Source organism: Sinocyclocheilus rhinocerous, unplaced genomic scaffold, assembly GCF_001515625.1.
Source record: "Sinocyclocheilus rhinocerous isolate Xijiao unplaced genomic scaffold, SAMN03320098_v1.1 scaffold683, whole genome shotgun sequence".
NCBI classification, from domain to species: Eukaryota; Metazoa; Chordata; class Actinopteri; order Cypriniformes; family Cyprinidae; genus Sinocyclocheilus; species Sinocyclocheilus rhinocerous.
The window spans coordinates 770893-782186 of record NW_015642819.1 but is presented as its reverse complement, the minus strand read 5'-3'; the positions used below and the strand labels follow the sequence as shown (position 1 = coordinate 782186).

The 11294-nt window shown below is 37.4% G+C and overlaps 2 protein-coding genes across 3 annotated transcripts in view; one reads left to right on the top strand and one right to left on the bottom strand.

Annotated features, from left to right (window-relative positions):
• Window positions 1–6014, bottom strand: part of LOC107756599 (sushi domain-containing protein 6-like) — a 41198-nt gene extending 35184 nt beyond the window's left edge. The window contains exon 1 of one of the 2 annotated variants that reach the window (XM_016573779.1): window positions 5733–6014. The gene's annotated coding sequence lies outside the window, so the exon portion shown is untranslated. The remainder of the gene's footprint in view (window positions 1–5732) is intronic. The other variant, XM_016573780.1, reaches the window with a different exon arrangement.
• A 744-nt stretch (window positions 6015–6758) lies between these two features.
• acot20 (acyl-CoA thioesterase 20) overlaps window positions 6759–11294 on the top strand; it is a 16423-nt gene continuing 11887 nt past the window's right edge. The window contains exon 1 of the mRNA XM_016573777.1: window positions 6759–7290. Coding sequence (XP_016429263.1) covers window positions 6780–7290 — 511 coding nt within the window. The 5' untranslated portion in view covers window positions 6759–6779. The remainder of the gene's footprint in view (window positions 7291–11294) is intronic.

The window sequence follows — 11294 nt, the reverse complement described above, 5'->3', positions numbered from 1 at the left end:
TTGTACACTGGAAGCAGTTCCGGGCGGATGACCTCTGAGGTCAGCGTTGTGCATGCGCCGGTGCGTCTCGTGAAAACCAACGTTTGTTTACAGGATCAAAGGAAGCAAAGTTTCCTTACTTTAGCAAAGGAAAATCAGTCTCCTCTTGGCTTATATCGAAATCTTCTGACATTCTTCTTTACAAATCCTCGTTTTGTACTTCTAATTAGTGACCGTTGTTTTGTTTCGATCTCTCCGTGTGCGTCACTTCTGAGCCGCACATGCGCAAAACTGACCTCATACGTAATTCCCCCGGAACTGCTTCCATGTACAACAGTGAGCGCAAGCTAGATTCAAGTGATTATTACGTTTTGAATATGGATATTTTTCTTACAAAAACGCATCGATTCGCTACAGGAGGCCTTTGTTCACCCCCCGGAGCCGTGTGAGACACTTTTTTTTGTGGAAGGGTGCTTTTTATTTCACGTCTTTTGAACCGAAGGAATGCAACACCCGCTGAGTACAACGATAGAGCTTGAAAGATCAAAGACAATTTTTAATATAACTCCGACTGGATTCGTCTGAAAGAAGAAAGTCATATACACCTAGGATGACTTGAGGGTGAGTGAAACGCAGCCTACTTTTCATTTTTGACTGAACTAACCCTTTAAAACCTAGAAAAGTCAGATTTTCATGATATGTCACCTTTAACATACATGGTTGCATATTTAAAAATAAAAAAATTAATTAAAAATTAAAATGGGATTCAGTCATTTGCCATTTATTCCTAGCATTTTTTCCAAGCCACTCTACAAAAGTGACTTTCACACATATCTCACATTATCAAAGATCAGAGTATCATTCTTAAAACATGATTTAGTCCAGGTAATGCTGAGTTTCCAGTTACCAATCAACTAGTGAGCATTATTTACTGGCTAAAGGCAGTTTAACTCACATTTGGCTAATTGTGTAATGTTTTTAGCTTCCAAAAGTGTAGGACTCTCAGTTCCTTTTTAAAGCCATGCCAGTTTCAAATTACTATTTAAAAATTAAAATTAAAACTATTTTTTTTCTAAAAACCTTAAAGGGGTCCTATTATTCACAAACGAGTCGTTCGTTGTAGTTTTTGAAAAGTGATTTCTGTTAAATAAAATATCTCCTTTTGAAGTGGACTTTGAACTTTGTAACTTTGCAGATCTTTTTTATGCTCAAACAGCAACATTACAGACTAACTAAAGTTTAAAAAGTGAAAAAGCATAATAAGACCCCTTTAAGACTAAATTTGGTTTTACTTGGTTAAAAACCTTTTCTAAAGTATCAACAGAATAAAACAAGTTTTATTAAGTCTCAAAAAGAGTAGATGGATTACAGTCCAGCAAAATATGTTTAATGCACAGTGGATTCTGACAAGATGAACACTTTGGGGAATTTATGTGTGAGTCTTGAGTCTCAGTTCCTTTTAAATTTTTTAGTATTTCAATGAATTTCACAAAATTCAATTCAACAAATTCAACAATTTTATCCAGTCAATAGTTTTTAATGTGTGAAAAAACAGAGCATATAGCAGTTTAATAAGCAGTGTTTTCAATTCAAGACAAATGGAACAAATAGTAAGTTTCAAAACATCATTGTTCTCGAAACTAACTCATGGACGACGAGAGAACTGAGAAACCTTGAGGAACTGAATTGCTCATATCACAATACATCCTACACTTTATGGTGATAATCAACAAAACACAGAACAGATGCTGCAGGGTATCCATGTGTTGTATGGTGATGTTTACATTACATACAAAGTCTATTAGCAATACGACAATGGAGAATGAGTTAGAATCACATTACTTTGTACTCAAGAAAAAACAAGTTATTAGTTACCATTACACAAATGAGAGCAGGTGCAACGGTGCTGCTAAGTAAGCACAAGCCATTTGTCAACATTCCTCCAAAACAAGATACGTATGTGTGTGCTGAAGGCAGATTAAGCTCAAGAACATGGGGCGCACGAGTCCCAGAAACAAACAGGATGCTGAGGGTGCAGCTACCGTTCCCACATGAGGCCAATCTGCCACTGCCGCCACACCTTTCCCCTCCTCACTCGAGAGAAGCACTAGGGTGCCCAAGGAGCACAAGGAGTGTGACGCACATCCCACTGGCAGAGCAGAGCTCGCCTGCTGCCTCATGTACCAAACAGACTGGCACAGAAGAACATTCTGCAACAAACTGACTAGTGCCAACATGATGAGAAAATTGCCATTCAGCCTGGATTCAGTATAAGTGACTAAGGTGTTGTACAGATGGCGTCCCGAGTAAGCGCATCTGACTGACATGTCACACAAATATTCAACAACACCCGCTTGAAAATATTTTCAAATAGAGATAAATAACCACACCACAAGCTGTTCAAGAACCAAGCCTTTATAAAGTGCACCAAACAACTCCAATGTGGATGTAAAGGTCTAGTTCACCCAAAAATGAAAATAGTCACCATTTACTCACCCTTATGTTGTTCCAAAAACAACACGACTTTAGTTAATATTCAAAACACAGATGAAGATATTTTAATAAAAAATTATAAATAAATCCCTATGAATTAGGGGTGGAACGGTTCTCGGTAAAAAATCGAACCGTACGGTTCTCCACCCACTTGCACCGCGGTTCACCTTAAAAATGACAACGCATCTGTAAAATGGTTTGTTAAAAATAACACATAAAACAGTTCGGCTAATGTATGTTTCTGTCGATGGAAACGCATTCTGGCTTCCCAATACATAACAACAACAACAATGAGGGAAAAAAAAAAAAAAAAACCCTGGACAAAGCTGTCATTCTTTGTTCAATGCGAGTGCAGTATGCTGGAATATGACCAGTCATTGATGCCGTCATCACCCGGGTGTTGATAGCGCACGCACGCATGTGAGACCTGAACAGCACACGTGCCGTGAGAAGATTTGTGTGCGAGCTCTTCTGAAGCGCTAAACCCGCGTCTCAGAACGTGCGCAAATATTGAGTTCGTTTTCAAATCGTGCTTGAAAGGACAAATTCACACAAAAATTATGTCAAAATGCCTGTCTTGGTGAGTTTCCTAGCAGACATGGTCGCTTGAACGTACAGTATCAGTGTACTGGATCCATGAATTGTCTTAAAGTGACAGCACTTTCTTAATGTTAATCAAACAACAAAAGACATGGAAACTACTCACTGCTCTTGATTGAATAGCTTTTGCAACTTTAATAAGGATTAATCTTTAATTTATACAGTCAAATATACAATGTTATTTTACATTTGATTACTTTATTCAATTTCTGTACCTAAAAACTGTTAGACCTACCTAAAAAACCTGAAAAGCACTGTTTATTTTATTTGTATTGGTTGTATTTATTTGTTCTGTTGTATGTAATTAGATTATTTGTTCTTATTTTCTTTATTTTTATTTGACAATATAGTCCTTTTTCTCTCTAAACATAGTATATACCGAACCGTACCGAAACCGTGACACAAACCGAACCGTGAGTAACTTGAACCGTTCCACCCCTACTATGAATCAAGCAGTTTAATCCAAGTCTACATTTTACGTTGGATTTGGATTAAACATCTTGATTCATTTGAATTTGTTTTACAATCACTTTCTGAAACATCAAAGTTTCGGTGGAATGGACTTTCAGTGGAGAGACAGCAATATCTTCATATGCGTTTTGAACAACATCTTATTGGTTTTGAACAACATGAGGGTGAGTACCTGATGATAAGTTTTATTTTTGGGTGAACTATCCCTTTAAGAGTTCTGATTTGTATTTAAAAGCAGTTCTTTACCATTTTTTGGTAAAAAAAAAAAAAAAAAGCCGTATTTTTTACCATATTAGAAAGCCATAATATTATCACACTAGTCACATTTCTTTGACGTAAAATGACAAAACAGGCCAGATGCCAAAAGAGACGTGGCACTGCGGTTCCTGCTTTATCATACCAGAGCTGCCTTCAGGTTCAAACGTAAAAGGGTTTGAGTGAGAAATATGCAAATGCAAAGCCCTTCCAGCTGTTGGGAGTTTAGTAAGAGATGGAAGAGCAAAAAAGCAGAAAGAAAGGCTTTCTTTACTGTCATGCAGCCTGGACTCGTTGTGCCAGATTGAACCTCTGTATTTCCAGCTATGTATGTCTTATACATAGCTGGAAATACAGAGGTTCAATCTGGCACAACGAGTCCAGGCTGCATGACAGTAAAGAAAGCCTTTTAAGCATATTATGGCTCATACAGTTCTTTTATCTACACCTTTGCACACAGAAGGCAACGAGGAAGAAGTGGCCATCCATAGGGAACCAACAAGTGTTTGTGAAGGGAAGTTGATATCACATTGAAACAATCTCCTGATCAAGTTTCAACATGAAGCTTCACATTTAAGTCAAGCAAACTCCTGTAAAGATATGCTATTGGGAAAAAGACAGTGAATATGGGGTGTTGGGTTACAAGTAGTACAAAAACAAGGCAACAACCAATGCATGCTGGCTCCAAATTAGAGATACCAGCAAATTATAAAGCAATTACTGGTGACACTGGTGACAGATGACACTAATCTTGTTTTCACGACAAGTAATTATATTGCCTCACTGCAAAAACGAGCAGCACATTTTTATTTATTAAAAAAAAAGAGGCCAGATATTTGTAAGTGGGGTGTGCTGAGGGACTTGATAATGTAGTTATTCTACGTAAAACTAAAATAAGCCTCAGTATGTCCGGACTTAAAGTCACACGCGCCGACACGTGCAACTGTTCCGAGAGCAGAACGAGTACAACAAAGAGAACAGAGTGTGTCCTGCTCGCAAACTACTGTGAACGGAACAATATTAACCTATGAAAACAAACAAAAAGAAAGATGCATCAATAATAATAGCGGTTAAGCTTCCTAAAATGATCAACTTTGAGGTTGTTTCTAACTTTCTGGTCGCAAGTTTTTAAAAGTCCTCTTGCTACGTGAACACGGTGTTTATAGCACAGAGCTTTGTGCTTGCAGGAGCCCAATGTTTGCCCGTTGCATGTCGTTTTTGAAACGGGTTTAAATAAAACGGGATGTATATTAGAATTATATATTGACTGAAACTCTCTGGAAATGTACACGTAAGAAACCGGTTGAAGCAAGTACAAAATACTAATTACAACGATATTTGAGGTCCGTTGCTGACTGAAATAATACTGTAACATTCTGACAACATTTATACTCTTCAATACATCTAAAACAAAAACATTCGTTTAATAATACACATACAATGTATATTTACCAGTCTAGTAAAGTAAAATGGCAGCCTATGGGTAATAGGAAGCTAACAACAGGCTTTGTCCGCATCGCCGGACTGCCGACTTTTATAATCGCGTTATGACAGGCTAATTAACAATCACATTTCCACACGAAACTCTCCAGATAATAATGTAAGGACGATTTGATTAACATATACAACAAACAATCGTCATCGTCATTGATTAAAAAGACCTTTCGCTATGACTGGAATTAATAGTGCTTTTGATTGGATTAGGATTCACTAGCGAGCTTTATAGCTGGAATAGTGTGAATATGAAAGTCATTTAACAACCAGTAACTCACCGAACTACTAATTCTGTATTTAAGTACACAGACTGAATCACTTGGCTATCAATATTTGTTAGCTTTTGCGCTAACCAGTGATTCAGATCCCGAAGACTCCGTTTGGCTAACCGTGTTAGCTCAGCTAACTAACCTTCACAGCGCAAAAAAAAGAGATCTTACCAGTGAATGCCCTCCTCTTTAAAAATCAGTATCGGGTCACCATGGAGCTGCGTCGAATGGATGGAAATCCTAGGGTTACTGTATACGCGGTTTATGTTGTTATCGAATGTATACGGAGATTCTGACGGACCTTTTCGATCTGATCATCCGTCTACGGAGAAGGTTGAGAGCAGCAAGCGGTGCCAGATCGGAGTACCTTCCTACTGTAGGAAAGAGCTTCGAGCTCCACCAGCGGCCTCGCTCTCACACCGTCTCCATGACGACCATGGCGACCTGTACGCGAGAGAGGCGGGGCTTACGAGGTCTGCTGGTTCATGAGAAATCAGCTGTAACTTGGAAGAGGGTGATGCGAGCCGACACAGATTCTGGTTTAAACTAGCATATTGCAATATAAACGAATTGTTACTTAGTAATTTTGTCATTTACACGGATACATTTGGTCTCTTCTGACTCGATTTTTCAATACTTTTCATGAGTATTTCAATACTTTTCATGAGAACCTTTATTGCTGAAGGGAAATGTAATTTTGCCTTCACAAATGATCATAAGAAATATATATATTATATATTAATATATATAATATATAAAATATTTTAATTAACCCTATTTTTATTCAAAGAAAAGCGACTTATATCTTACTGAGTGAAGCCAAAAAGTACAATGACATCACTGGAGACAAGCCTTTTTGTGAAGGTTGCAAAATATTAATTTGAATTATTTAAGTACCTTATTTGCCTTTTTGTGTCTTTAACTATCCCTTATGGTCTTTTCTATGATCATTTCTAGTTGTTTTTTGCAGTGTTTTTATAAGGGGGAAATTGTTTATTTATGCTTAAGACTATATACAGACTGTAAGAAAGAACAACAAAACAAATGAAACTAAATAAAACATAAGAGGAAAAGGAGGATTAAAAGCGATATAAACAAAAAAAAGGGCAAGTTTATGATATTTATTTCATGAAATTCTCTTCCGGGTTTTGGACTGTAATACTCCGAACACTAGAAGGCAGTATCAACGTACTATGCTGCAGAAGTCACACAGACGACATGTTTTCAATGCTGAAGTATGCGTTTACCCCTTTTGCTAGAAACACTCTTGCCAAAATGCACTACTCTTCAGGAGTCAGTATCAGGCTTTTGCCCAGTTATAAGTGCTCTTTTGAAGACCCAGTGCACGTGACCGTGAGTGGCTTAAATCATCAACAACGCGTGGATCTGCGCTCTAAAATCACCGATGATAGCGGACGTGTCTTCCAGGCTTGGGCCACCTACCAAGCAGACGATAATGGTCAGGTCGACCTCAACCGCGACCCTTCTCTTGGTGGCAGCTTTACGGGAGTTGAACCAATGGGCTTATTCTGGGCACTGAAAGCAGAGGTCGTAAGCTGCAAGTTTGCACTAACAGACGTGACGCGTCCTGCTCTCGTTGACATTGAGGTTGTCCGTGACAATAGAGTCATCGCCAAAGTGACAAACGAAAGACACTGCTTGACCGATGGTGTCCGGAGAATTCCTGTAACCGAAGGCAGGATCAGAGGAACTCTTTTCATGCCACCTGGTAACTTGCGTTACTGAGATTGTAACGAGTAATAATATTACCCAAATTTGATTAGTAATGCGTTATATTACTGCGTTACAGCAAAAAGTAATATACTACTGTAATATTATTACTTTTGTAATGCGTTACTCCCAACACTGGTTATGAAGCTGTATTGAAGCACTCCATATAGCAGTCAATACAGGCAATTAAATCCGTCATTATAATTCAGCAGGTTATGCTGCTCTTATAAAGTCTGAAATGTAAAATGACAATTTACAGGGTCTCTTTTTAATAAAACCTATGAAATTAACTTAGATAACAGATACCAAATTTGTTGGCAATATTCTGTTGTAGTAGCGCCTCTCTGTGGTAAAAAAAATAGTCTAACACTACTGCTTGACAGACACTACTGAAAAGGTCTTCTGTTGTCAACTATAAATTCATGCTCCGTATTGTAAACAGGCTTGGGAGGGTTACTTTAAAAATATATTCCGTTACAGTTACATATTACTTAATGAAAAAATAATTCAGTAACGTAATCCAAGCACCACAATATTAATGTAATCTGATTACTTTTGGATTACTTCAAGGTCACATATTTAAATGAAGTCAAGTATAACAATATCATCAAAAATACTAAATATATTTATTATGGATATGATGTAAAATATAAACAATTTGAAGCACAATTATAAAATATTTTTAAAAAATGCCTTGTGGTTGTAATAACTATGCTGTAAATAAATGCTCTGCTAATATAAAACCAGAATACAACAGAAATGTTTCTGCAACAGAAAAATACAGAATAGAAAATTTGCATTTTTTTTTCTCAAGCAAATATAATAAGAACAGATGCACTGATAACATTAAGCAATGCTAAAAATACTGTACGATTCAAAATTACTGCAAAATTTAATCCTGTGAAGTATTGGTGTCTGTTGGCAGCATTTGGCATATCTAATGAAACACTAAATGTCCATTCAAACTGTTCATTCAGTTAAAACCTTTAGCTTTGGGCAAAACTTTCTGTTGTAACGAAGGAAGAGGACTTGCTCCATGTGGTCATCTCATCAGACATTCTACTTCAACATGGTGTTAGTACATGTCGTCACTTCGCTAAATGATTTCAGTTATTTCAAAAGGTCCTTATACAACAGGAAAATAACTAAAACCCACAACGACAATGACCAAGCAAATAAATATATTAAACAATAAGATTAAAATGACAAATTATTTCCATCTTTTTGCCACAAAATTATGTTTTATTATGAAGGGAAAGCACACATTCTCTTTCCACGTAAACATTCATGCGCACAGAAACGTGTTGTCAGCACTGCTCTGACGATTTCACCAGTAAAATATTTTTGCAAGTTAAAGGCTGACATTTCTCACTTAGGAGGTAATATTGGTGCTGTTATTGAAGCAGATTAATTTACAGTTTCACAGGGTTTCCTATACATTGATTTATTTGTGGCGGCCCGCCACAATATCAACACTGACCGCCACAAATAGATTTTCCAAAAAGGCTTGACTTTGTTGAATAAACATGAGCTCTGCACGGGTACTGTACCCAGTGGAAAACCCCCAAAAGTGAACCGTACCGAGCCGTACCGTGCCGTACCATGCAGTGGAAAAGCGCCATAAAAAAAGTACCAGGTACTGTACCCAGTGGAAAAAACCCCAAAAGTGAACCGTACCGTGCCGTACCATGCAGTGGAAGAGCGCCATAACACACCCGATTTAACTCGTCAGCTCATGTTTATTTTAGCACTTCAGTCAGTGAATCTGCAGCCTGCAAAACACTAAAATAAATATCAAAGAAATAATACAGTTAAACAAGAAAGTAACCTAAATAAGAAAGTTAAATACAGCCTGTCTACAGGACGCGGCGCGACAAAATACTATAAAACTCATTATAATCAGTGATGCTACACTGGATGCGGCACGACATGACAAATCCCCGACAGTAAACTGCCTCGTTCTATTTATGAGGTACTGACACAAGAGTTCAAATGTCCTGTGTAGACACTAGACAGACTCAACCTGTTGCGACGCGGTGGTGTCGCGTCCGGTGTAGACGCGGTTCACTGTTCCGCTACTGTTATTACTGTTATTACACTTGTATACAAAACTTCGTATTATGCTTGTTATAGAGTGCGTGACGTCACGTGCACTACCCCGGTGGCAGTAGAAAACTGCGGTGGTGATGCGGTTGTCACGGCGACCGTCACAGCCTTATCTGCACGTTCCAAAATCAAAACGCGGCACGGGTGTTTTTATATAAATGTATCTTTTTTGAAGGGAACCGATTGTCTTCAGAAAAGTTTTGATGTCATTTTCATTTAATCTTTCCTATATTGCCTGATAAAGCAGCGTTTATGTGCGCAGCGCTGCTTTGATTACAGCCGTTACCAGGGAAACCGCTATTTCTGCCGCTCCAAAAGCGCCTCCTGCTGGCAGAGAATAAATTTGCACGTTCAATAAGCCCGTCTGCTGTTTTATATTTACATACATTATATACATATATATTTCCCCCAGGGAAAGTGCCGCCACACATAGAGTGTAAGTCTGTGGGAAACACTGGTTTCACTATTAGTAGGGACGCTGCTGATGCACAGACTCAGGTAATTCACACATGCTTAATCTCGCTCTCTCATAACTGCATTAGTCTTACGCTTTCCGTTGTGGCCGCATCACCACCTCGGATCATTATTTTATAATATAATTCAATGGCCCATCTTCAATTATTCCTTAAATTAAACCTTTGTAATATAGTATTCCCATTTTTTTTTTTTTTACAAATGTAACGTGATTACCTTGTTTTTGACGTAACTACAATTAGTTACTAGTTTTCTGTATCCTGGTTACATAACACTGTTACATGTATTCTGTTACTCCTCAACCCTGAGTGTAAAATATTGGAGTAAATGTAATTAGTTATTGTACTTCAGTATCTTTTTGAGCACTTTGTAGTAGGGGTCGACCGATATGTGTTTTTCAAGGCCGATGCCGATACCGATTATTACAGATCAAGTAGACCGATAACCGATATTTTGAACCGATATATATGTCTGGTGTAAAAATGAAAATTAATGTCAAAATTAAGAATAACAAGGGCTCTGACAAAAACTGCCTTCCCTGGTGTTGGTTGAGTGTAGTACTCCCACAGTAAACTCTTTATTTTAAACAAAGGGTTTACCATTAAAATTAAAACATGGAAGAAATAGCGTATTGTGTGGTTATTCTTTTAAACAAAAGTTGTACTATTTGTTGTAGTAGAGTAGTCGGGTTAAAGCAAAAAAAAATTATTTTGACTGAAAATTTTTCCTCGGCCAAACCCCATTCCTCAGCCACACCCAGTTTAAGAGCAGTGTTTTTCTTCTTGTAATCAAGAGCGCTTGTCCTCCTAATTAAAAAAATTAAGGAGCACCTTCTGATCAACAATCAAAAATTCTGATAAAAAATTAGCCTTCCTAATATGAGGTGAAGTGATTTACAGGGGCATTTTCTTTTTACCTTTGCAATGGCATCATTTTCATCTGTAAAATTCAAAAATTTATGTTTATAAGCTTTTTAAAATTTCTTTTTAAAACTATATAATAAGTTACCAATCGTTAAATTAGTATTAATGAAAAATTTATTTGTACTACAGAGGTGGCACAGAAGAACACAAAAGTGGCTTGTAGGTACATTTTCAGACATTCAATGAGGCTCAGAGGTGGCATGAGTGCAATTAAATTCATAAATTCATGTGGAGATTAATGTTTTAAATACAATTTTGAATACAGAAATATTAAATTTAAATAACTGCAATTATACCTAAAAATGAACTGAAGCCGCCAGCAGGTGGCGGCAAATCACGGATTTAATCACTGAATCATTCATTCAATTGATTCGTTTGAACGGCTAATTCATTCAGGAATGAAGCAAGTGACTGTCTTTATGAATGGGTAATCATGAATCACTGACTCACTAGATTCGTTCAAAAACGCACTTTCATTCATGAATGAAACACCGCTGTG